This window comes from Neolamprologus multifasciatus, chromosome 22, assembly GCF_963576455.1.
Source record: "Neolamprologus multifasciatus chromosome 22, fNeoMul1.2, whole genome shotgun sequence".
NCBI lineage: Eukaryota > Metazoa > Chordata > Actinopteri > Cichliformes > Cichlidae > Neolamprologus > Neolamprologus multifasciatus.
Genome location: NC_140459.1, coordinates 28520153 through 28547294, shown reverse-complemented (window position 1 = coordinate 28547294; position 27142 = coordinate 28520153). Strand labels below are relative to the sequence as shown.

Sequence of the window (27142 nt, the reverse complement as noted above, 5' to 3'; positions counted from 1 at the left end):
GATAAAAGAATAACTAAACAAAATGGTGGAGACCGGCCACTTGAGGAGGCAACCTACAGGGAGGAGTGCCCAAGGGTGCCACCAATTACTCACCCGTGTGATTCCACTGCAGACCTCACTCACACTAAACTCTAAATGGTGCAATCTACCTATGCCCGGTGTGTACACTCGCATGCATCGGGAAGGGGATTCCACCTCACGTGCCTAGCCCCTCAACAAGCAGCCGCACCTCCACTAAAACAATAAAACAAAGCATAAAACGTTACACAAATTAATAAAAGATCTACATAAAACAATTACACCCCAAAGTACTGTTCGTTATAAAAGCATCACATAACAAACAAAACACCATGTGACAAGACAGCAGCAGTATAGTGCAAACCACTCTAAAAGGGCAATACTAAACTGAGTAGCTTTCCTTGAGAGATCTGCAGCGCTTAACTGCCTAATGCTCTCAGCCACCTTGGATGGACAAGACTGCCAAATGCCTCCTTCTGGTAGTGAAGCGCAGCTGTTCCTTATAAGCCTGCTAATTTTCAACTGGGGAGGTGTGGATGTTAGTGGTGCGTTTGTGGACATCATGTAAAATCCTACCCCAGAATCTACTTCACTACATTAAGTCCATCTAGTCATAAGCTCCTAGGTTGCCTAGTTATAGTTCTTTGTTTATTTAGATTCCTTTGTGTCATCACCCCCTGTGTTAAGTCTCCCTTGTTGGTTAGTGTGTCTAACCTGTCATGTTTCATGTCTGCGTGGTTTATGTTGTCAAGTTCGTTTCATATTTGTGTCCCCTCATCTTTCCTGTTTATTTTGAAAGTCTTGTTTCCATGTTCTGTGTACTTAGCTTACACTTTCCTTGTTGTGTCATTATGATCTATTGTGTCAGCTCTTTCCTCATGTGTTTCCACTTCAGCTGATTACCCCGTGTGTGTATTTAGTCTGTGTGTTTCCATTCAGTCATTGTCAGGTCGTCTGTTGTACTTCCCCCTAGTCATGCCAGTTTCTAGTGTTTTGCATGATTGTGTTTGGGGCATGTTCATGTTTCAAGTCTTGGTTTTTCCTCACAGTTTCTATCATGCCCCTGCTCACTATCATTTTAAGGTCAGGTATCATAGTTGCCATAGTCTAGTCTCGCCCAATTTAGGTTTAGTTTTAGTTCTCGCCACTGTTGATTGTACCTTGTTGTATGTTCCTGTTTTTCATTAGCCACAATAAACGGCTCACTTTTAGTTTACCACAGTTTTGTCTTCCTCCATGTCCTGCTTTTACATCTACTTCCTCATCACCGGTGTACCCTGCTGTGACAATATCCTTGCTTCATAGATTGCCTCTATTACATAGATGTAATTAACCCTTTAAAGCCGGTCAGAGCGGGCACGCTCCGTTTTGCGTAACTATTTTTAAATCCCGGTAACACTGCAACTACATAAGCTACCGCAATAATTTTTTTTGCATATGAAACCGGAGGAGTTGTACTTACGTCTTATGCCATCAGCTTGTCCTAGGTCACGGTTTCCTTCCACATATAGCTTTGCAAAAATTGCATAAAAAGCACTTGCAGCAACAAAAATATAATATTCCAGAAACACAGTTTGCCGATCCGATCAGCTGTTCGTAACACTTCCTACGTTGGAATAGACGTCAGCGCGAACTATCGCATGTCCGTTATTACCTGCCCGGAAGTGACGTCATTTTTGCGGAAATGTAGTTTTTTTTTACCTTCAGGGCCTATACAAGCATATACTGGTGTTTTTAAAGGTTATGTTTGACTTTATGACTTTCTGTGTTGTTTCTGGGATGCTTAGAAGTCAAACTGCACTGCTGGAAAAAGTTTATTTTGATGCACATGCTGTTTTTTTTGCAAATTTGCATTACAATATTTATTTTTGTTTTTCCAGCAGTATATAAAAATTGGTGTATTTAAAAAATAAAACTATGAAGACACTCAAAATAAATTTCCTCTGGTGGGAAACTATGTTGTGCAACTTTTTTGTATTTACAGTTTTGAGGGATAAGCCTCTTAAATTTCTCTAACTAGAAATATATGTTAAAAAAACAAAAAAGATTTTCAATTCTTTTGTAGTTTATTGCACTTTTTTGCAATTTATGTAATTACTATGCACTTAATGCATATATATTAGTAACATGTGGGCTATAATGGTTGTATTGATGTATAGCAACTTGAAATGCTTCCAAAAATGGCACTACAGCATGTAAAAATATAATATAAGCTCTGGCGGACTTGGTTCTATGGTAGGTCTTAAAGGGTTAAATGACAGGTAGGTAAGGAGAGAGGAGTAAGGTAAGTGTCTTCCTTTGTTAAAACACAGTGATATGCATAAAGTGTTGCAAAGCAACAAGTATATTTACAGGATCTGTTGTGCATCACAATACTGTAATATAACCAGATCATCCACTTCTGTCACTTTGGACAAGTTTTGTCTATGTCCTTCATCATATAGTGCGGAAAAATGCACACACACATATTCAACTCCTGTTGAACACATCACCTTGGTCCACAGCCAGACCTCTGTGGCACAAAGTTTCAGGTATTAAACTGCTAGAATTTCAATGAACATAGACCTTTTGTTTCATTGTTTTGAATTTCACCCACATTGGACAAAGACAGGAATACTTGCACAGCCTGTTAGGCTTCTTTCCTTTTTTGCATAAAGCAATTATTTACATTTATCTCTACTGTTGCTCTTTTGCTGACCTCAACATTCATTTCAAAATATTTTGAGTTAGGAGCAAAGGCTTTGGTCTGCTTAATTTTTACCTGTTTAGAAAACAACCATAGAAAAAAAAACAACCACTGTACTTTTAAAATGTCAAAGTCATTGTCAATGTCAACTTTATTTATATGGCACTTTACAGCCAACAAGATGCACCAAAGTGCTGCACAGCAAAAACACCAAAGCAATTGATAGGAGTACCTGAAAAGAAAGAAGGGGGGAAAAGGCAGAGATTATTTGTTTTAAACACGACACTAGTTTCATGTAGATGAAATCAAAACCAACTCTATCTGGTGGACATGTATGCTACCATGAAAGTAAACAGTCTATTTTTGAGCCATCATCTGGTGTTCACATTCTGTGGAGATTTTCACATTAGTCAGATATGAAAATATTAAAACACAGCTACAAGTTAGGGGCTCCTTGAAGCCAGTCTCAGACATAGAGTTCTCTAGCATATCGAGACTATCTCTCCACACCGTTACATATTCCATATGTACGGGGTACGACCCCCCTTGGTCGTGGCGTATGGATATTTCTTTAAGACACTCCAGCACGCCCGGCTACGCCCCACAGCTTACGTATAAAACAGCTGTGTGGACGTGACACCGGTGATCGTTTGATCTCCACTTGGTGTGTGTGTGCGCGCTTACCTTGAGAGTGCTGTGTGCTTGCGTCTGTTGGAGCGTGCTTCGGCATCCTCCGTGGGCGATGTCTCTCTCCCTTGTAGGTGGCCCCGGTATTCCCCTGGTATCCCTTAGCTTGGTTTCCCCTAGCTGGCCCTTGCTTCCCCTTGGTTGGTCCCCCTTCCCTGGCATATCATCTCGAAAAAAAAAACAGGCTTATGCGCCGGTCGGACCATGCTGTGCAGCTGCCGGCTAGCGAGTAGCTCGGTTACAGTAAGGAAACACGGCAGGGACACGGCTTCAGCGTTCAAGCATACGCTATCGCCTTGGCACTGTGCGGCTCAGCTGCTATGTGTGTTAAAAGAGGGGATACGGCTTCAGCGTCCCAAACGTTCACTGTTGGCCTGCTTAACAGTGTGGGAATAAACAGTGGGGAATTATGCTACAGTTCGTGCCAGCTAATTGTTAGCCGGCCTGCGAGTAGCATTCCAGCTGGTTAGCCTGTCTGGCATGTCGCCCGCAATTTGCGGGTTAACGCGGCCAGCAGGGCTCCGCTCGTAGCTCGGCTATATTGGGGAAATGTGTCAGAGTTCCAAGCATATGCTTTTACCTGTCAGCACTGTGACGCAGGAGCTAATAAACAGTGGAAGGGGAATTCAGGTTGTGGCTAGCGCCAGCTAATTCTACATAAATGTTATCCAGCCAGTCACTACATGGTAAAATTTAAAAGAGACATAAATACTAATTGTACTTTCTGTGGGGATCATCCAGAAACTGTGACACATCTTTTTTGGTATTGTTCTTTTACACAGAGATTCTGGAAGGAATTTAGCGGTTTTGTCATTGTCCATATTTTAAGGGAGTTTTCTTTACAATGGGAAAAGGTTTTATTCTGTTTCTTTAAGTTCCGCAAGAAGAATGATAAATGTTTTTTTATGATAAATTTGTTAATACTTTTAGCTAAATTTTTAATCCATAAATGTAAGTTTACTAACAAAACACCATGTTTCTGTCATTTTTTTAAGGATGTGGAAATGTACATACAATCAATATCAGACTCCACCAACAAAAAGCTCTCAAAACAATATATATGTGAATTTTTGCATGTATTCTTATAATTGTTACCTTTTTCCTTTTACCCCTGGCTTTGTGTGTTCATGTTCTGTTGTTTTGAATACTTCATCTGTTCGTATGTTGTATACTCATTGTTTGTTAAATACAGTTTAAAAAAAAAAAAGCGCCAGCTACCTGTTGGCACTTCCTGTTGGCACTTCCTGGTTAGTGTGTGACCCGGCCCCTTGCTTGGTAGCAGAAGTATGGCAGCCCACACGTCCCAAACATGTCTGTGTATGGCATTTTTGCCTTTTTATGGTAGGCACAAGCAGTGTGGCTGTGCCTGGGTGAAAAAGGGCAAATATATAACTACTATGAAAGCAGCCTAGAGCATGCTGTGCTGGCTGAAGTAGCTGCTGCTTGCATGCACTGCTTTGTTGCCAGCACAGCCTAGGCAGAGGTTGATGTTTATGACACTTGGCTCCGGTCAGATGACTAGGGTTGCCTGATGGAACTGTTTGTCTGGCCTGCGGCCACCACTCTTTAAAGAAGCTGAGGGGCCTCTGCAGGCGTGCAGAGACGGCCATGTTCAGTTGAGGTGGGGAGGACTCTGAGCCTAGGCTCAGCTGTCCTCCAGCCGCTCTCCTCCCTCCTGACCTCCTTTGAGTTGGGCTTAGTGGCCAGGTCTGCTGCAGGCTGTGTTCCCCTGGCCTATTACCCGCGCTTCGCCGGTTCATACGCCAGTCAGACCTCGCTGCGGCTGACGGCTCGGCAAGCAGTTGACAGTTCTCCGGCCTGCGGCGCTGGCTCTCTGTCTGGCACATTGCCCAAATGTTGCGGGTTTACGTGGCCGGCAGGGCTCGCTCAGTGAGCTGACACCCCCGGTGAGTTACGTCCCTGGCTGCACTGCAGCTCCGGACAGTCTTCCCCTGGCATGTTGCCTGCATTCGCCGGCTTACACGCCAGTTGGACCTCGCTGCAGCGAGTGTGCGTTCTCCAGCCTATTTTAGCCGGATTCTCTCTGGCATATCAGCTGCTGCAGCTCCTGGCTGTGTTCCCTTGGCGTGTTGCCTGCACTTCACCAGTTTACACGCCAGCCGGGCCTCGCTGTGTGTGATTATTTGGCCGGCGAGTGGGTGTTCTCCGGCCTGCGACGCTGTGCATGGGTGTCTCGTTTTCGAAGTTCACTCTCGCTCCCCTGTCTGTGGACAGCGCTAGCGACCGCTCAGCCCTGGGGCAGACCTTCGGGTTAAGTCCCCACTTGGCTTTCAGTGGGCTAGACCGCCAGCCCCCGGTCTGCGGATGGCTGGGTTGCTCCGTGGTTGGATGGACCCTACAGGTTGCTTCCCAGCCTTGGCCCTGCATCTTTGCAGCTGTACTGCTGCTGTGTTCCTCTGGCGTATAGCCCGCGGTTCGCCGACTCACATGCCAGTTGGACCTCGCTGTGTCTGATACGTCAGCCGGCGAGTGGGTGTTCTCCAGCGCTGGCTCTCTGTCTAGTGGGTTGCCCCTGCATCGCGGGTCACCTGGCCAGAGCAGGTGCCCGCTCAGTGAGCTAACACCTCCCGTCTGTCCGTTAGTGTCTCATCAGGCCCACTCTGCTGGGCACTCGGGCATAGCACTAGGGCATAGCAACCACTCCGCGGTGTCTATAGACACCGCGGAGTGGTTGCTATGCCCTAGTGGTGAACCTTGGGTTGCCACTTGGGCCCTCAGTGGCCTGAGCCACCAGCACCTCCCTTGTCGTGTATGGTCCAGGTCAGCTTCTCTACTCCTAATTTGCATGTTAGCAATGTCTTTGATATGCTGCTTAGTGATGGTAAGCCAATGAAAACCCAATAAGAATCGATAAGAGAATCAATAAGGTATTAAATTGCTAAGTGATACTGATATGGGAAAACAGCCCTTACTTGTCGAAGCATGGACTCCACTAGACCCCTGAAAGAGTGCCTTTAGGACAGGTTGCCCCACTGCATGTTTAAATGCAGATGGGACACGGCCCGTGAGTAATGATAAGTTAATCAATGATAAGAAATGAGGCCCAATTACATTGAACCCATCCTTTAAAATCCGGGATGGGAGGAAATGATGAGCCGAGTTCGAACTTCTCAATTGATCATTCATACTTTTAAAAGTAAAAAGTGAAATTGGCTCAAACTGGTAGAAGTTGGACAGAGATTCACCAGGAGGAAGAGGATTCACTACAGGAAGATGTGGGAGTGAGGTTTTTAGAAGTGAAATCTTCCGTGTAAAATAATTTAAAAATTGCTCACAGAGAGCTGGGGAGGCAAAGTCTGGTTTATCAGGGCAAGGATTGATGGCAGAATTGAAAATTTTAGACAGGGCCGGGGGTTATGGCTATTAGTCGCGATGATGTTGGACAAAAAAGCAGCTTTAGAAGTCTTAACACCATCCTGATATATAGTGCAGCTGCTACGTAAAATTTCGTAAAATGTCTGAAGGCGAGGAAAGAGCCCAGCTGATTTATTTTTTCAAGTGGAGAAAAAATGCTAATGACATATTGTCTAATATAGTCACCAAATATTTAGATATTTAGAATTTTACAAGGTTGATCTCCTAAAATTAGTGTTATTGTTAATATCTGTGGAGAGTGGAGAGTTGTCATACCCTGAGAGCAGGCAGAACTCTTACACGCACAATTAGTCAGAGACAGGGAGGCAAGAGAGCTAAGGTGGAGAGCAAGAAAAACTGTCAGCAGTATATATACACACACACACACACACACACATACACACACGATAAAAGTTGATGTGGATCACCCAGCTTTGACAATGTATGGTATGCTGCTTTTCAAGAGGTGGACCCTTGGACTGCCGACCAAATTATGGTCCACAGTACTTTCCAAATTAAATATATACCCAGCAATATAGGCAATAGAGGATTAATGATTTAATGACCTCCAGAAAATCATTATCACCAATCAGAGTGAAAAGAAACACTTGTTCAAAATTACTCAAATGAAATAAAAGGGAGATAAAAGAAAACAAAGGGGCTTATTAAACATGGCTCACATGGAAGTGCTGAAGTGTTTTGCAATTACAAAATTTAAATTAGAATCCCCAAAATTGGACTTTTAGACTGATGAATCACAAAAGGTTAAAGTTAGATGTCATTATATATGATGATACATAGAGGGCGCTCTTTTACTACTTAATAGAGCAGAAGAAACTTGACACCCTAACCCTGTTAAACATAACACATAGGGTTATTTTTCCAAAGTCATGGCTTAATTTTAGTTCTGTAAATCAATTATTATTTATTAATATTTAAAATATTGTAAATGAGAACAAGAAAAAAGAAATCCTTTTATATATAAAGCGGGTGGTTCAGTTTCCCTGATGTGGATCAGGCCTAGTTTGAGAATAAAATGGTTATCACTGACATTTATCACACTGACATGAGACACAGACTTTCAAAGTAAAACAGGAAATATAACACAGAGACTTGATACTGAGACAGAGTCATGACTGACCGGAGAGACAGAGGGAACATGAAGTACAGAGAAAAAGGGTAACCACAACACAGGTAAGGTACAGAAACTCCAAGCTTCTTTAATAATAACCAAGAAGCATAAATCAAACACAAAACACTGGGTCACAGCCAGGACCATGACAGCAATGACAAGAATGCAAAAGACAAACAATGAAAACCTGGAAAGCCAGTTGCCTGGTAATCAAAGGGCTAACATAGAGACAGACAACCACTCAAGCTACCATTCATACCTGCAGCCAGTTTAAAATAACACTTCACCTAGAATCCACCCAGTTACAAATAGATCATCAGTTGTAAGAAATTTGAAAAAATTAAAAGCTTATTTGTACTTTACATGTACTGCCTGGCGTTCTAACACAAAAGCTGACAAAATATTCAGTTTTCCATGCTCAAATAAAGAGACGAAAAAAGGGCATATGACCAAAATAATTTGTTTGTTTGTATGACCAGAGTAAAATGTTGTACCTTGGTATACAACATTGGAATTATATGACAGTTGTTTAGCAGGTCAGATGAACACACTGGGAAATTGCTTCTTTTTAGAGAATCCATCTTAGAATTTGCAAAGATCTAAAATAAAGTGTGTTCTGTGGCCTCAAATATCACTGATTTGGTTTCTGCTTATTAAATTTCTTATAACCTTCTTGCCATTGGTCTATGTTGAGTCAGTCTTGAGACTGACAGTTCTTAACTTCTTTTTTTTAAGCAGAAAACCTGCAGAAACAGGTAATGGGAGTATCATGATCATTTACCTGAAAACTACCATCTAATTTCTTTCCAGTTTAGAACAGAAAATGATCAAAACAAGAAGCAAACAATGGAAAAAACCTATTACACCTTCCTGTGTTTTGGCACGAAAAGTACCACACAAAAGATCTAACGCCCACAGCATGCAAGACTGAAGGGTGGTTTTTGCAGCGCTTTCCCAACACTTTTGCTTTAAAGACAAAACCAGGAACTAGTCTTTGTCCAGCAATTGTGTTGTGTTCCAGCCTGCAGTGCTGGTTGTACTCGAGTGTCCCGTCCTCGAGTTCACTCTTGTTGCTCCCCTGTCTACGGACAGCGCTCGGCAGCCACTTGGCCCTGGGGTGACCTGCCAGTTGGGTCCCTGGCTTGGCCCTCCTCTCCAGCGGCTGCACTGCAGCTGCCGGATGTGTTCTCTGGCGTGTTGCCCGCATTCGCTGGCTTGCCCGCCCATCGGTCCTCGCTGTGTCTGATATGTCAGCCAGCGCATGTGTGTTCTCCAGCCTCCTTAGCCAGTCTTTGTCTGGCATATAGGCTGCTGCAGCTGCAGGCTGTGTTCCCCTGGCGCATTGCCGCATTCACCAACTTGCCCACCAGTCGGTCCTCGCTGTGTCTAATGCCCCAGCTAGCGGGTGAGTGTTCTCCAGCCTGCGGCGCTGGCTCCCTGTCTGGCGTTGCCCGCTTCTTGCAGGCACCCAGTAGGGTCTCCTCTCAGCGGCTCGATGAGCTACGCTTCCTCTCCTCTCTCTGCTCCTGGAATTCCAGGTTCGGGCCCTGGGCTCCGAAGGCTCCAGCTGAGGATCCTTGGGGAGCGTATGCGTGGGCTGCCCGTGCTTCTGGCCTTTTGTCGCTCCAACCGCATGCCGCGGGTTGAGCTTGCCAGACCTTGCTGTGTCTGACATTTTGGCCAGTGAGTGAGAGGTCCCCAGCCTGCGATGCTGACTCCCGGTTGGTACTTTGCCTGTGTGTCACGGACTTACATGGCCAGCACGGGGATGCCCAGTAGCTGGGACTTTGTGTCTGACCTCGAGTGTCTCATTGCGAGTTCACTCTTGAGGCTCCACTGTCTGCGGACATGCATGTGGTGACGGTGCTGGGGGTAGACCGTTGTTGTCGTCGCCTTGCTCAGCCCTCCACTTACGCAGGCTAGGCTGCCAGCCCCCCCCCCCCCCCCATGTCTGTCAACAGCTCGGGGGGGCTTCAGCTTTGAGGATGGACGGGTCACATCCCAAGCTTCACTTGTGGTTGCTGGCTGTGTTCACCTGGCGTGTTGCCCGCTTCACCGGCGGCAGTCGGACCTCGCTGTGGCGAGTGAGAGTTCTCCAGCTGTAGTGCCGACTCTCTGTCTGGCATTGCCCGCATGTCGTAGCCCTATGCGACCAGTGGGCTGTTACTTGGCGGCTTGGTGTACTGCGTTTCCTGGCTATCTGTCTCGCGGTTCCCGGGCTGACCTTGAGCGGCCGATCACTTGCGGTCCTGCATCCTGAATGACCGGTTCAGGCCAGTCTGGCATCTGCAGACTGCTGCCTCCACCCCCTGGCTTGGCCTTCGCATTGCGAAGCCCTGATCAGGGTGATGTCTCTATTGGTGCGTAGTCACTGACTCCCGGCACCTTCACTCTCGGCGGTGCATTGTCTCCTTGTGGGGTGTCTTACAGAGTTACCCCGTACATATGGAATATGTAACGGTGTGGAGAGATAGTCTCGATATGCTAGAGAACGTACGGTTACAGTGTAACCTTGGTTCTCTTAGAGAGAAGAAGAAGAAGAGATAAGAAGAGATAGTCTCTCACTAAGAGAACCAAGGTTACACTGTAACCGTATGATACCGTAAAAGTCCATTTATTTCTATTATTATTATTATTTATTTCTCTGCATGTAGGGAGGACTTTTTTCAGAGAACTGGTTCTCAGTAGTTAAGTTATTTGGATTGTGCTTATCGGTTACTATCGCACTTATACAATTAACAGATTTCAGTTGTGTGCCAGAGGAGGAAAACAGTGGTGCATTCTACAGCAGGGATATGGACAATGTTTTGTTTGTTCACCTTTTAACAAAGGGGGAAATCCCTCCAACATGTACAAACATTTGAACACACAGCATGCAATTAATTTGCATGTTAGCAATGTCTTTGATATGCTGCTTAGTGATGGTAAGCCAATGAAAACCCAATAAGAATCGATAAGAGAATCAATAAGGTATTAAATTGCTAAGTGATACTGATATGGGAAAACAGCCCTTACTTGTCGAAGCATGGACTCCACTAGACCCCTGAAAGAGTGCCTTTAGGACAGGTTGCCCCACTGCATGTTTAAATGCAGATGGGACATGGCCCGTGAGTAATGATAAGTTAATCAATGATAAGAAATGAGGCCCAATTACATTGAACCCATCCTTTAAAATCCGGGATGGGAGGAAATGATGAGCCGAGTTCGAACTTCTCAATTGATCATTCATACTTTTAAAAGTAAAAAGTGAAATTGGCTCAAACTGGTAGAAGTTGGACAGAGATTCACCAGGAGGAAGAGGATTCACTACAGGAAGATGTGGGAGTGAGGTTTTTAGAAGTGAAATCTTCCGTGTAAAATAATTTAAAAATTGCTCACAGAGAGCTGGGGAGGCAAAGTCTGGTTTATCAGGGCAAGGATTGATGGCAGAATTGAAAATTTTAGACAGGGCCGGGGGTTATGGCTATTAGTCGCGATGATGTTGGACAAAAAAGCAGCTTTAGAAGTCTTAACACCATCCTGATATATAGTGCAGCTGCTACGTAAAATTTCATAAAATGTCTGAAGGCGAGGAAAGAGCCCAGCTGATTTATTTTTTCAAGTGGAGAAAAAATGCCAATGCCATATTGTCTAATATAGTCACCAAATATTTAGATATTTAGAATTTTACAAGGTTGATCTCCTAAAATTAGTGTTATTGTTAATATCTGTGGAGAGTGGAGAGTTGTCATACCCTGAGAGCAGGCAGAACTCTTACACGCACAAATAGTCAGAGACAGGGAGGCAAGAGAGCTAAGGTGGAGAGCAAGAAAAACTGTCAGCAGTATATATACACACACACACACACACACATACACACACGATAAAAGTTGATGTGGATCACCCAGCTTTGACAATGTATGGTATGCTGCTTTTCAAGAGGTGGACCCTTGGACTGCCGACCAAATTATGGTCCACAGTACTTTCCAAATTAAATATATACCCAGCAATATAGGCAATAGAGGATTAATGATTTAATGACCTCCAGAAAATCATTATCACCAATCAGAGTGAAAAGAAACACTTGTTCAAAATTACTCAAATGAAATAAAAGGGAGATAAAAGAAAACAAAGGGGCTTATTAAACATGGCTCACATGGAAGTGCTGAAGTGTTTTGCAATTACAAAATTTAAATTAGAATCCCCAAAATTGGACTTTTAGACTGATGAATCACAAAAGGTTAAAGTTAGATGTCATTATATATGATGATACATAGAGGGCGCTCTTTTACTACTTAATAGAGCAGAAGAAACTTGACACCCTAACCCTGTTAAACATAACACATAGGGTTATTTTTCCAAAGTCATGGCTTAATTTTAGTTCTGTAAATCAATTATTATTTATTAATATTTAAAATATTGTAAATGAGAACAAGAAAAAAGAAATCCTTTTATATATAAAGCGGGTGGTTCAGTTTCCCTGATGTGGATCAGGCCTAGTTTGAGAATAAAATGGTTATCACTGACATTTATCACACTGACATGAGACACAGACTTTCAAAGTAAAACAGGAAATATAACACAGAGACTTGATACTGAGACAGAGTCATGACTGACCGGAGAGACAGAGGGAACATGAAGTACAGAGAAAAAGGGTAACCACAACACAGGTAAGGTACAGAAACTCCAAGCTTCTTTAATAATAACCAAGAAGCATAAATCAAACACAAAACACTGGGTCACAGCCAGGACCATGACAGCAATGACAAGAATGCAAAAGACAAACAATGAAAACCTGGAAAGCCAGTTGCCCGGTAATCAAAGGGCTAACATAGAGACAGACAACCACTCAAGCTACCATTCATACCTGCAGCCAGTTTAAAATAACACTTCACCTAGAATCCACCCAGTTACAAATAGATCATCAGTTGTAAGAAATTTGAAAAAATTAAAAGCTTATTTGTACTTTACATGTACTGCCTGGCGTTCTAACACAAAAGCTGACAAAATATTCAGTTTTCCATGCTCAAATAAAGAGACGAAAAAAGGGCATATGACCAAAATAATTTGTTTGTTTGTATGACCAGAGTAAAATGTTGTACCTTGGTATACAACATTGGAATTATATGACAGTTGTTTAGCAGGTCAGATGAACACACTGGGAAATTGCTTCTTTTTAGAGAATCCATCTTAGAATTTGCAAAGATCTAAAATAAAGTGTGTTCTGTGGCCTCAAATATCACTGATTTGGTTTCTGCTTATTAAATTTCTTATAACCTTCTTGCCATTGGTCTATGTTGAGTCAGTCTTGAGACTGACAGTTCTTAACTTCTTTTTTTTAAGCAGAAAACCTGCAGAAACAGGTAATGGGAGTATCATGATCATTTACCTGAAAACTACCATCTAATTTCTTTCCAGTTTAGAACAGAAAATGATCAAAACAAGAAGCAAACAATGGAAAAAACCTATTACACCTTCCTGTGTTTTGGCACGAAAAGTACCACACAAAAGATCTAACGCCCACAGCATGCAAGACTGAAGGGTGGTTTTTGCAGCGCTTTCCCAACACTTTTGCTTTAAAGACAAAACCAGGAACTAGTCTTTGTCCAGCAATTGTGTTGTGTTCCAGCCTGCAGTGCTGGTTGTACTCGAGTGTCCCGTCCTCGAGTTCACTCTTGTTGCTCCCCTGTCTACGGACAGCGCTCGGCAGCCACTTGGCCCTGGGGTGACCTGCCAGTTGGGTCCCTGGCTTGGCCCTCCTCTCCAGCGGCTGCACTGCAGCTGCCGGATGTGTTCTCTGGCGTGTTGCCCGCATTCGCTGGCTTGCCCGCCCATCGGTCCTCGCTGTGTCTGATATGTCAGCCAGCGCATGTGTGTTCTCCAGCCTCCTTAGCCAGTCTTTGTCTGGCATATAGGCTGCTGCAGCTGCAGGCTGTGTTCCCCTGGCGCATTGCCGCATTCACCAACTTGCCCACCAGTCGGTCCTCGCTGTGTCTAATGCCCCAGCTAGCGGGTGAGTGTTCTCCAGCCTGCGGCGCTGGCTCCCTGTCTGGCGTTGCCCGCTTCTTGCAGGCACCCAGTAGGGTCTCCTCTCAGCGGCTCGATGAGCTACGCTTCCTCTCCTCTCTCTGCTCCTGGAATTCCAGGTTCGGGCCCTGGGCTCCGAAGGCTCCAGCTGAGGATCCTTGGGGAGCGTATGCGTGGGCTGCCCGTGCTTCTGGCCTTTTGTCGCTCCAACCGCATGCCGCGGGTTGAGCTTGCCAGACCTTGCTGTGTCTGACATTTTGGCCAGTGAGTGAGAGGTCCCCAGCCTGCGATGCTGACTCCCGGTTGGTACTTTGCCTGTGTGTCACGGACTTACATGGCCAGCACGGGGATGCCCAGTAGCTGGGACTTTGTGTCTGACCTCGAGTGTCTCATTGCGAGTTCACTCTTGAGGCTCCACTGTCTGCGGACATGCATGTGGTGACGGTGCTGGCGGTAGACCGTTGGGTCGTCGCCTTGCTCAGCCCTCCACTTACGCAGGCTAGGCTGCCAGCCCCCCCTCTGTCTGTCAACAGCTCGGGATGGCTTCAGCTTTGAGGATGGACGGGTCACATCCCAAGCTTCACTTGTGGTTGCTGGCTGTGTTCACCTGGCGTGTTGCCCGCTTCACCGGCGGCAGTCGGACCTCGCTGTGGCGAGTGAGAGTTCTCCAGCTGTAGTGCCGACTCTCTGTCTGGCATTGCCCGCATGTCGTAGCCCTATGCGACCAGTGGGCTGTTACTTGGCGGCTTGGTGTACTGCGTTTCCTGGCTATCTGTCTCGCGGTTCCCGGGCTGACCTTGAGCGGCCGATCACTTGCGGTCCTGCATCCGGCATGACCGGTTCAGGCCAGTCTGGCATCTGCAGACTGCTGCCTCCACCCCCTGGCTTGGCCTTCGCATTGCGAAGCCCTGATCAGGGTGATGTCTCTATTGGTGCGTAGTCACTGACTCCCGGCACCTTCACTCTCGGCGGTGCATTGTCTCCTTGTGGGGTGTCTTACAGAGTTACCCCGTACATATGGAATATGTAACGGTGTGGAGAGATAGTCTCGATATGCTAGAGAACGTACGGTTACAGTGTAACCTTGGTTCTCTTAGAGAGAAGAAGAAGAAGAGATAAGAAGAGATAGTCTCTCACTAAGAGAACCAAGGTTACACTGTAACCGTATGATACCGTAAAAGTCCATTTATTTCTATTATTATTATTATTTATTTCTCTGCATGTAGGGAGGACTTTTTTCAGAGAACTGGTTCTCAGTAGTTCAGTTCTTTGGATTGTGCTTATCGGTTACTATCGCACTTATACAATTAACAGATTTCAGTTGTGTGCCAGAGGAGGAAAACAGTGGTGCATTCTACAGCAGGGATATGGACAATGTTTTGTTTGTTCACCTTTTAACAAAGGGGGAAATCCCTCCAACATGTACAAACATTTGAACACACAGCATGCAATTAATTTGCATGTTAGCAATGTCTTTGATATGCTGCTTAGTGATGGTAAGCCAATGAAAACCCAATAAGAATCGATAAGAGAATCAATAAGGTATTAAATTGCTAAGTGATACTGATATGGGAAAACAGCCCTTACTTGTCGAAGCATGGACTCCACTAGACCCCTGAAAGAGTGCCTTTAGGACAGGTTGCCCCACTGCATGTTTAAATGCAGATGGGACATGGCCCGTGAGTAATGATAAGTTAATCAATGATAAGAAATGAGGCCCAATTACATTGAACCCATCCTTTAAAATCCGGGATGGGAGGAAATGATGAGCCGAGTTCGAACTTCTCAATTGATCAATCATACTTTTAAAAGTAAAAAGTGAAATTGGCTCAAACTGGTAGAAGTTGGACAGAGATTCACCAGGAGGAAGAGGATTCACTACAGGAAGATGTGGGAGTGAGGTTTTTAGAAGTGAAATCTTCCGTGTAAAATAATTTAAAAATTGCTCACAGAGAGCTGGGGAGGCAAAGTCTGGTTTATCAGGGCAAGGATTGATGGCAGAATTGAAAATTTTAGACAGGGCCGGGGGTTATGGCTATTAGTCGCGATGATGTTGGACAAAAAAGCAGCTTTAGAAGTCTTAACACCATCCTGATATATAGTGCAGCTGCTACGTAAAATTTCATAAAATGTCTGAAGGCGAGGAAAGAGCCCAGCTGATTTATTTTTTCAAGTGGAGAAAAAATGCCAATGCCATATTGTCTAATATAGTCACCAAATATTTAGATATTTAGAATTTTACAAGGTTGATCTCCTAAAATTAGTGTTATTGTTAATATCTGTGGAGAGTGGAGAGTTGTCATACCCTGAGAGCAGGCAGAACTCTTACACGCACAAATAGTCAGAGACAGGGAGGCAAGAGAGCTAAGGTGGAGAGCAAGAAAAACTGTCAGCAGTATATATACACACACACACACACACACATACACACACGATAAAAGTTGATGTGGATCACCCAGCTTTGACAATGTATGGTATGCTGCTTTTCAAGAGGTGGACCCTTGGACTGCCGACCAAATTATGGTCCACAGTACTTTCCAAATTAAATATATACCCAGCAATATAGGCAATAGAGGATTAATGATTTAATGACCTCCAGAAAATCATTATCACCAATCAGAGTGAAAAGAAACACTTGTTCAAAATTACTCAAATGAAATAAAAGGGAGATAAAAGAAAACAAAGGGGCTTATTAAACATGGCTCACATGGAAGTGCTGAAGTGTTTTGCAATTACAAAATTTAAATTAGAATCCCCAAAATTGGACTTTTAGACTGATGAATCACAAAAGGTTAAAGTTAGATGTCATTATATATGATGATACATAGAGGGCGCTCTTTTACTACTTAATAGAGCAGAAGAAACTTGACACCCTAACCCTGTTAAACATAACACATAGGGTTATTTTTCCAAAGTCATGGCTTAATTTTAGTTCTGTAAATCAATTATTATTTATTAATATTTAAAATATTGTAAATGAGAACAAGAAAAAAGAAATCCTTTTATATATAAAGCGGGTGGTTCAGTTTCCCTGATGTGGATCAGGCCTAGTTTGAGAATAAAATGGTTATCACTGACATTTATCACACTGACATGAGACACAGACTTTCAAAGTAAAACAGGAAATATAACACAGAGACTTGATACTGAGACAGAGTCATGACTGACCGGAGAGACAGAGGGAACATGAAGTACAGAGAAAAAGGGTAACCACAACACAGGTAAGGTACAGAAACTCCAAGCTTCTTTAATAATAACCAAGAAGCATAAATCAAACACAAAACACTGGGTCACAGCCAGGACCATGACAGCAATGACAAGAATGCAAAAGACAAACAATGAAAACCTGGAAAGCCAGTTGCCCGGTAATCAAAGGGCTAACATAGAGACAGACAACCACTCAAGCTACCATTCATACCTGCAGCCAGTTTAAAATAACACTTCACCTAGAATCCACCCAGTTACAAATAGATCATCAGTTGTAAGAAATTTGAAAAAATTAAAAGCTTATTTGTACTTTACATGTACTGCCTGGCGTTCTAACACAAAAGCTGACAAAATATTCAGTTTTCCATGCTCAAATAAAGAGACGAAAAAAGGGCATATGACCAAAATAATTTGTTTGTTTGTATGACCAGAGTAAAATGTTGTACCTTGGTATACAACATTGGAATTATATGACAGTTGTTTAGCAGGTCAGATGAACACACTGGGAAATTGCTTCTTTTTAGAGAATCCATCTTAGAATTTGCAAAGATCTAAAATAAAGTGTGTTCTGTGGCCTCAAATATCACTGATTTGGTTTCTGCTTATTAAATTTCTTATAACCTTCTTGCCATTGGTCTATGTTGAGTCAGTCTTGAGACTGACAGTTCTTAACTTCTTTTTTTTAAGCAGAAAACCTGCAGAAACAGGTAATGGGAGTATCATGATCATTTACCTGAAAACTACCATCTAATTTCTTTCCAGTTTAGAACAGAAAATGATCAAAACAAGAAGCAAACAATGGAAAAAACCTATTACACCTTCCTGTGTTTTGGCACAAAAGTACCACACAAAAGATCTAACGCCCACAGCATGCAAGACTGAAGGGTGGTTTTTGCAGCGCTTTCCCAAAACCTTTGCTTTAAAGACAAAACCAGGAACTAAGAACTCAAATTAATTACAAATTAAAGGTAAGACAAACTAAACAACTGCAAGCAGCTGTAAAGTCAACCACACAGGATAAATACAATGGAAAAAACAAAAGAGAAAAGCTAAACTAGAGCTAAACTAAGTTAGACTCAAACTGAACATAATTCAGCATAAACAGAAATTGGGAGTCCAAAAATACAAAATGCTTGGTCCAAAACCCAGAACAGTGGTTCCCAGAACCCAGAACAGATACAAGATGAAATTGGAAGAGAAGACCAACAAAAACATTAGAGCAGAAGTTATACATATATAAATGAAATTTTCTCTTTGATCAATACAAGAATCTGTATTCCATCACAGAAATGGAAATAGGATTTAAAGTTTACCCCTGATGTCAACCAATTATTTATATAAGTATACAATACAGGGGAGATACAGACTGCCAGTGGGGTCATGTAGTGGTACCTGGTTAAATTTGCTGGATATGATGAGCTAAAAATCTCATTTTGTGTTGCTTTTCCTAAGACTGGAGTAAATCCCTCGGAGACAGCCAAAACTGTTTTTCCTGAGGCTGAGTTCCAGTTAAGAGACTGTGTTTATTCTGCTCCTCCTGAGCCGGGGAATATTTCTATGAGTACTGCTCCACATCCGCTCAGTCTCCTGTTCAGTCGCCCTCAGTGCAGTCTCCTGGTCTTTAAATCAACCACCACCTTCACCTGCTCCTTCCGTACAGGAAGCTGTAGTTACACCATCTGTAAAGGACTGTTTTTTTTAACCATTCATTCTAAGCAGAGCGACAAACCCATTAAAACTGTTAAGTTCCCTCAAAAGCTGAGTCCCTTAGAATTAGTCACTCTCTCCAGGGCTTCCCCAAAGATTAAGTCCCAGCCTTAAGCTGACTCTGGCAGCAGGGAGTAATCTAGTCGAGGATTACTCCCTGCTGCCGCTGCCTGAGCGAAGCCAATGTGCTGCTCAGCTCCAGCCAACATCAACATTGTCAGAGTCCCCGAACCTGCTGGTGCTGTTTTGTGCCCACCAGAGGTCTCTGCGCCTGCTGGTTCTGATCCATCTCTGCCAGAGATCTCCGGGCCTGCTGGTTCTGTGTCAGCCTCTGATGGTGTGTCTGAGGGACCGGTTCAGCAGCCTGTCTCCGCTGGAGGGCCTGAAGAGCCACTTCAGCCATCTGTCATCGCTGAGGGGCCTGAGGAGCCGCTTCAGCCCTCCGTCATTGCTGAAGGGTCAGAAAAACTGCTTCAGAACCTTGTGTCCGCTGACGGCTGTCCAATCAGCCACCTCCTGTGTCCCCACCTGTGGTTTCCACACCGTGGCTGCAGCGATTCTAGCAACTGTTTCAACTCCACTGCAGTGCCACCACCTGCAGTTGCCACGCCTGGTCCTGCCTCGTCTGGTCCTGCCTCATCTGGTCCTGCCTCATCTGGTTCTGCCACCTCTGGTCCTGCGGTTGCTACACCGCCGTCTGATCCAGCTCAGCCTGAACCACCTCGCCTTCGCCGGCCACTTTCCAGGTCGTTGGCTGGACTTCTTCGTTGTCTTGGACGGCTTTCTGAACCCTGTCTCTGCCGCTGGCTTCGCGGTCGGTCCCTTGAACGAGGTCGCCGTCGCCGCCACTGCCTTCCGCGTGGTCGGCCTCTGGACCTGCTCTGCCACTGCCACTGCCTTCCACGTGGGCGGCCTCCGGACCTGCTCTGTCACCACCACTGCCTTCAGCGTGGCCGGCCGCCAGAACTGTTAACACACCACTGTTGCCGTCTGCATGGTCGGCCGCCTGAATCTGGTTCAATTTGCTGGATATGATGTCACTGTCCTGGGTCGGTGACCCAGTGTTTTTAGTTTTGTACCTTCACTTTTGATTTTATAATGGATTATGACTGTGTTTTGGTTTCTGTCCCACATTTCAGGTCTCTATGTTCTGTCTCCCTAGTCTCTGTTAAGTTTACGTGTCTAGATTTCAGTCGGTGTGTTTCCTGTTTTACATTTATAGTCCCTGTCCTGTGTGTATTGTGTCTGGTCTTGCTCCCCCTTGTCTCGTCAGCCCTGATTTGACCCAGCTGTGTTTCCCTCCTGTCTGTCATCCCCTGATTGCTCCCTCTGTGTATTTAAGGCCTGTTTTCTCTGTGTCAGTGTCAGGTCGTTAATGTCTGCTCGCCCTCATACTACGCTGTGTGTTCTGTTTATCTGCTTGCTAGTCTGCTAGTTTATTTCTCTCCAGAATAGCTAGTTTTCTGTCCAGTCAGCAACTCGCAATAAAGCTGTGCATTTTGAGTTCACCTTGCCTCTGTGAGTCCTGCATTTTGGGTCCTTTTCCCTGCCTGCCTGCATACAGCCATGACATATGACATATCTAGTCTTTGATTTTCCATGTTACAAGATACTTTCTACTTCAGCAAATTAAGACAAGGCATCAGGTTTCACTTTAAGCACCATAGCTTAAAGTGAAACTGAATCGACCAAAAAGTAGCTGCCATCTGACTTGACGGGAGTTCAACTGTTTTTTTGCAGGTTGAACAGGTTTCTTTTGTCTGCCCAAACAATGAACGGTAGCGCAGTCCTCTCTAGCCTCTGAACTGACAAAGTTAACTTTACAGCATCGTAGGAAGAAAAGCAATGGTAGCTCACTGCCCAGCATAAACGCAAGGTGCTGTATAAGGGCTTGATTTATTTGTTTGATTTATTTGTTGTGTAATTAATTAAGTAATTATGCCATAGTAATAAGGGAACATTGAAAATGTATAACTCGTTGAGGGGGACGGAGGACCTAAAGGGTTGGGCAATTGAAAGGTTTCATTTTTGATATTATTTCTTTTGTTATATTTTCGCTATTATTCTCACATGGAAGTAAACTTAATGGGATAAATTAGGGTTTATGTCATCTTTTAAAAAAGACAAAAAGGGGAAACTGTTGGGATTTAAATATATAATCTGAATGCTTATCTGCTGATTATATTGTTTTATGTATAAGAGAGGGCCAGCTTTGAGTTTGAGTTAAAAGTACTGACAGGAAACTATGCTTTTGCCAAAATAGGACCTGCAGCCAGAAAGTGAAACTAAGCAGAGTCTTTGATCAAAACTTAAAGTGTGTGTGACGTCTAGAGGAAGTATATAAATGACTAAGCCGCCTGTTTTGCTTCAGACTTTGGCTGACGTGTCTGTGTGTCTGCTGAGTCTCCATATTCTGGAATATAGGAAATTAAAGATCATTTTTAGAGTTTGACCACTTTGAGCCTTGTGTCTTTTTTGGCCGTAAAGAATACAAAGAACTGGGATTTAATACGCCTCTGCACAAAAAAGTAAGGAAAGCTCAATTCTCACTGTTTAACCTCTCTCTGTCACTAACCTCGCTGTGTATCAATTCCGCTCTCACTCCTGTTTCAGGCGTTCTGTCCCGGACAGGACTCTCACTGTGAACTTTGATTATGTTATTGTAAATAAACTGATTGTAAACTCGATCGCTTCTGTGCATTGTGTCTGCTTTTGGATCAATTTCTGTGCCGTCTGTAACAAAGTTATCATCTTCCAGGATATAATAAATAGGTAGATAAGTACCTTAAAAAATGTAATCCATAGTGTAATTGGAGTTGTATATACATTGTTTGCCATTTTTGCAAACGATTCCCTTATCGATTCCAGTCGCCCCGAATGACGTCACCACGTTGCGGAGCGTCATTTACCTGGCAGGAAACACGGCGCCTAAGCGGCTCAAACGCTCAAAAGTTTAGTTTTGCTTTACGAGAATGGATGACAACAGGGCAACTTGCAATACTTGCAAAGTAGATATTTCATTTCAGGGAGGAAACACTACAAATATACAAAAGCATTTGCTCACAAAACACACGATGACCTTAAATGAATGTCGTGTTTTTAATTCCGCTCCGGACTCGTGAATCTCAACCCAGCAGCAGCGGTAACGTTTGCACGTCCTCTCCCGTTAATGCGGCAGGTAAATAATCAACTAACAGTGCATATTATGTTAGCGCGATCTGCCTTATTACAAAACCTGCCATTACTGTGCATTTAGATGACCATGATGAGAGAGACACACAGAGTCTGGCTCAGATGCTGGCAGTTCTCACTGCAGTCTACCGTTAGCGTCTCCTTTCAGGCCAGGATAGACGAATGTCACCGAGCAGTCACTAAGTTTGTGGTCAAAGGCTTGCACCCATTTGCCACAGTAGATGATTTTCGGTAAGTGAATGTGTTTAATTGTAGGCAGGGACATTACTGGATATTCTTGTGTAATTGCTACAGAATAATTGATGTTATACTTTGTTATTGCTACAGAAGAATATTTATTTTATTATTTTACATTTACAATTTTTTTTTCCTGGGGACCCTGTGACACCCCATTGAAGAGCCGTAGGCTGTGGATCTCTTAAGATCTCACTGTTGGGTTTGTAAGGCCATGTTACTCCTAAATTTCTATCTTGTTCAAAGAGAAGATATAAAACAAAGTTCTAAGCTATTAGACCTTAGTGTTCTCCTTTTTTAAAAAGAATCGATAAGAGAATCGATAAAGAATCGAATCGTTAAACAGAATCGAAAATGGAATCGGAATCGTGAAAATCTTATCAATACCCATCCCTAGTGTTATTCATTTTTAATTCAAAAATTCAGTATCTAGGAAGTATTAAAATGTATGCTAGTATTCTTTTTTTTAAGTGTTTCTTTTATTCCAATATTGTGACGGATTTGAACATTTGTCAGTGTCGTAAATAGCATATAAATCATCATCAGTTTTAATAATAGAGTACTGTTACTTATTTGGAGACCTCTTTATAGTGATGATATGTGTATATCACAGTCACTGCTGACTTCTTTGTCTACTAAACTTGTCTACTGATCCAAATCAGCTAACACATTATAAGCAAAGATAATAATCTGTATCTTAATTCAAAAATATCATATAACACTACTGTTTTGTAAATATTAAATAAACTGATTTCCAGTGTTTAAGTCAAATTAGTTAGTATAACAAATAGTTCTTTTAAATTTTACTTGAAAAAAAACCCCAAACAACTATTTTTATTTTTTAATAATTTTATTAAATCTATTTTTCTGGATGATAGAAGCCACTTATGAAGCATGTCAATGAAAAAGAAGATTTTTTTTTGCAAACTAAAAAACAAAATGTGACACTCTGGGCAGAGAGACATCCATAAAGAATGGCTTAATGCTGGATGAGGACAAAAACACACAATTGGTTGAAATAAATACCCAAAGTTTCACCTGAAGACATCAGTGTGAAGAAAAAAAAAAAACCCCATCACAGTAAGAACAGTGGCAGAGGTCAGAAATAATTGCATCAAAGCAGCAGTGACGTTTGTAGGGTTACTGAAGTTGGGCAAGCTAGTATATAATGATGTGCTGTGTGATCGCTAGCGACACAGCTATGTTAGCATAACATAAACACAGTGAAGCTGGAGGATGAACGCTAACTTTTTTCCACTTGATAAAAGTTAATGTGAGGGTTCCCGATGGTTAGCGACAAATATAATCGCATGGCAGGATGCTGTAAGCGGGCCAAACTTCAGAGAGGAGAACAACTGAGATAATCCATCCACAATTCAAGGTTAGTCATTAATATACTGCAACAACATGGGAATAGAGCAGCTACGAGAGAATTCAACATTAATCAATCAATGGTATGGAAGTGGAGGAAGCAAGAAGAATGAGTTGAGTAAAATTTGACTTATCTGACCTTTTTTTTTTTTATAGCTTAATTCGCCTTATTATCCGGTGCACCTTATGTATGAAAACAGACCCGGTCATCAAGCCCACTCAAGAATGGTGCTAATTATTTTAGGGATTGTAACATTTAGTCCTATCAAGTAATCATAATAATAATGACAATAACAATTACAACAACAATAAGAACTCTTATTATTATTATTATTATTATTGAAACACTTTTTCACATTATACACTGAATATTACACAACGATAAAGGTTCTCCATTTATTTTTTATTACAGTTAGTATGTCCTTTGCATGGTAATACTAGCAGCAAAGGACACAAAAAATGACATCAGACAATGACATGTGAAGGGGTCCTGCCCAAATATCAATGACACTATCCTCTTGAGGCTGTTTTGGCAGCATTATTTAGACAACTTATGTTGGGTGTTCTATTACTTTATTACTTGTTCATTTGTGTTCTTAGTAGCCTCAATGAATGGTCAGTGTTAGTATTTGTAGCTCCCATGTTGCATAGTGTTTTAGAGTTAGAGGTTTTAAAGATAGGCGATTGTGGCTCAAGAGTTGGGAATGCCTTGTAATCGGAAGGTTGCCAGTTCGAGCCCCAGCTTGGACAGTCTCGGTCGTTGTGTCCTTGGGCAAGACACTTAGCCTGTTGCCTACTGGTGGTGGTCAGAGGGCCCGGTGGCGCCAGTGTCCGGCAGCCTCGCCTCTGTTTGTGCGCCCCAGGGTGGCTGTGGCTACAATGTAGCTTGCCATCACCAGTGTGTGAATGTGTGCGTGAATGGGTGGATGACTGGTTGTGTAAAGCGCTTTGGGGTCCTTAGGGACTAGTAAAAGCGCTATACAAATACAGGCCATTTACCATTTACCATATGACCATATATGAGGGTGGAATCTTAAGTTTTCAGCTAATAATAAAGAACCTCTAGTAAGAGTTATGCGTTAAATGTTATGGTGTAAAACATGGACTCAAATATCAGCTGTATTGTGCTGAGTAAGAGGCTAATAGAATATATATTTAAATGTATTTATGTATATCTATGTGTGTTTGCATGTGTGTCGGTTTTGTGGGTTGTCATAATAAAATAAAATTTAGTGCCACAACTTCTCTGTGTGGCAATGCACAAGTCAGACACAACCTCTATAGTTATTTGCACATAGTCAACAACCACTCCCTCCCTCCCTCCCTTTCCCACTGAACAGTTGCTCATTACTTGAGAGCTACATGGATAGCTTAATAGATATATCCTACAAGTTCTTCTTGACTCATATTCCTGGTTTTTTAATGTGTTTTTGGTAAGATGCATTAAATTTACACTCTGTGTTATCTCACACTAATCTGTAGCGAACCTCTGAAGTGTGTTTGCATTTATTTAGTATGTATTTCCCAGATTTCTTTTTTTCCTATTTTTTCTAACAGTTTAGCAATTGATCTTGTTCTGCCTCAAATAGAGTGGCCTCATATTGTGTAGTCAAATTCTTCAGAAGCAAATGGGATCATTTTAATGAGTGCCATTTTGAGTTGTTTTGCTTTTTAATCATTGTGTTGTTTTTGTTGCTATGTTACTTCATTTTAGGTTAATCAGCACCAGAACCACAATGAAAGTTTAACTGAACAGGAGTTTTTCAACAGCAACAGAGGTAAGCAGAGAAAACAATGAGATAAACAGTTCATGCAAATGCAGAATCTGACCAAGATCTGGAAATATTTTGTACTGTGTGTTTTCCGTTCTGTTGGGTGTCATACTGTTTTATTCAACTTCAAACAACAGATGTTGTTACTTACATGAACTAATAATGTGGAAGGTGATTTATGCTGGTAAATGCTATCTGTTCAAATGCCATGAATATAAGAGGACACTAACCAACTTTTTATGCTTATCTGATTTTGTGCATTCCAGTGCAATGCTGTTAATATGCTGCAAACTATAAATATTTATAAGTAAAGAGCTATTGTTTCTGTTACTGTATTCTAAAGGCTTAGTCCTATTTTTCACATTCACACATGTATTTGTTCTCAGATTGGAACTCTGCCAAGATGTATTTCAAATGGGGAAGATCCAGAGTTAGCATTTTCCCGCTACTGAGTATCACAGCAATTTTTTTGGTCTCCAATCTTTTATGGAGTTTTTCTGGATATACCTTCTGTCATCGTGAGCCGAGTCTTTGTGGCTGTCAGAAATGTCTAAGAGACAGTGATCCTTGGTTTAATGACATCATCAGGGAAGCTCCTGTACCCTTTCTGTCACAGAAACATATACCTTCAGAGGAAGATTTCCTCTGGTGGAAGGTAAATAACAAAAAAAAATCAACATATCACTTTTTTGGCTTCTGTGGTGATGTTAAAGGTATTCTTATTATTAAAGAGCAGTATATTCAAGTATGTCATGACATTTAACAACATATTGCTGCTGTTAAATGACATGGTCTACCTCCATCCAAAAAACAAGCCCAATATATTCCTCTATTGTGTAAGTAAACAAACTACACAAGTTTAAAGCACCTTGTACTATCCATCTTTTATTCTTTTAAATATACTGCACTCTTCATCCTCCTGTATTTCTACCTGAAGAATGGTAAAACCCTTACCATTTACTGGCAATGACAAGTTCTGGAAAACCTTTTTTTAGTTCCTTTAGTGAAAGTTGCAATATCACAATATGAAAGCGCCTCCCCACGCATAAAACTGGATCATTGTCATTTTTTTTAAAGGGCCAGATTTACTAAATGGGGCAAAATAGCATGTGAGTGAATTCCCACTCATCAGTAAGACAATCAGTAAGGCAATTGTTTTGGTCTGGGTTTGTTGAAAAGGTTTGTTGAAACCTTTTATGGAGTTTTTCTGGATATAACTTCTGTCAAAAGAAATGGCTTAATATGGCAATGAGAATTTTTTTTTTTTGTTTCTCTCAAGAAAGGGGTAGTGTTCAGGCCCAGGGGTTGAGGTTCTCACTAATGATAACTTAGAGCTCGAGGTAAAACTGTGACTATATCTGAATTGAAAGACAAAAATGTTTGTAAGTACTGTTCATAATCTCATTGCATAAATGTGCACAACTCGTATGCTTGAAGAAACTTACAGATTAATCCTGATGTTGTATCTTGCAGATTAGTCTTAAACTTTTCAGAACAATTCTAAATATCAAATGAAAGTACTGAAATAAACTTCAGGCCTAATAAGATTTTTGCCTAAATCAGTATACATTTTTTACTCTTGAGCTTCAGTGATCTTTCACAGTTGTTGTAAATGGTGCATCATAATATTGATGCTAATATGGAAAAAGTCACAGGGGTGGGCATTTAGACAAGATCTAACTGAGCTGTGAGCTTAATAAAGAGGAGTGTATGTTTGAAAGGGTCTTTCCCAGACTTACTGGTGACTCCTGAACT

The 27142-nt window shown here is 42.4% G+C and overlaps 1 protein-coding gene across 4 annotated transcripts in view; it reads left to right on the top strand.

Annotated features, from left to right (window-relative positions):
• The window catches only part of LOC146493679 (CMP-N-acetylneuraminate-beta-galactosamide-alpha-2,3-sialyltransferase 1-like), an 86610-nt gene that overhangs the window by 47133 nt on the left and 12335 nt on the right, over nucleotides 1-27142 (top strand). Inside the window, exons 1-3 of one of the 4 annotated variants that reach the window (XM_085149036.1) lie at nucleotides 21068-21346; nucleotides 25330-25393; nucleotides 25774-26042. In XM_085149036.1, coding sequence (XP_085005162.1) covers nucleotides 25791-26042 — 252 coding nt within the window. In that variant the 5' untranslated portion in view covers nucleotides 21068-21346; nucleotides 25330-25393; nucleotides 25774-25790. The other 3 variants (XM_085149035.1, XM_085149037.1, XM_085149038.1) reach the window with 3 other exon arrangements.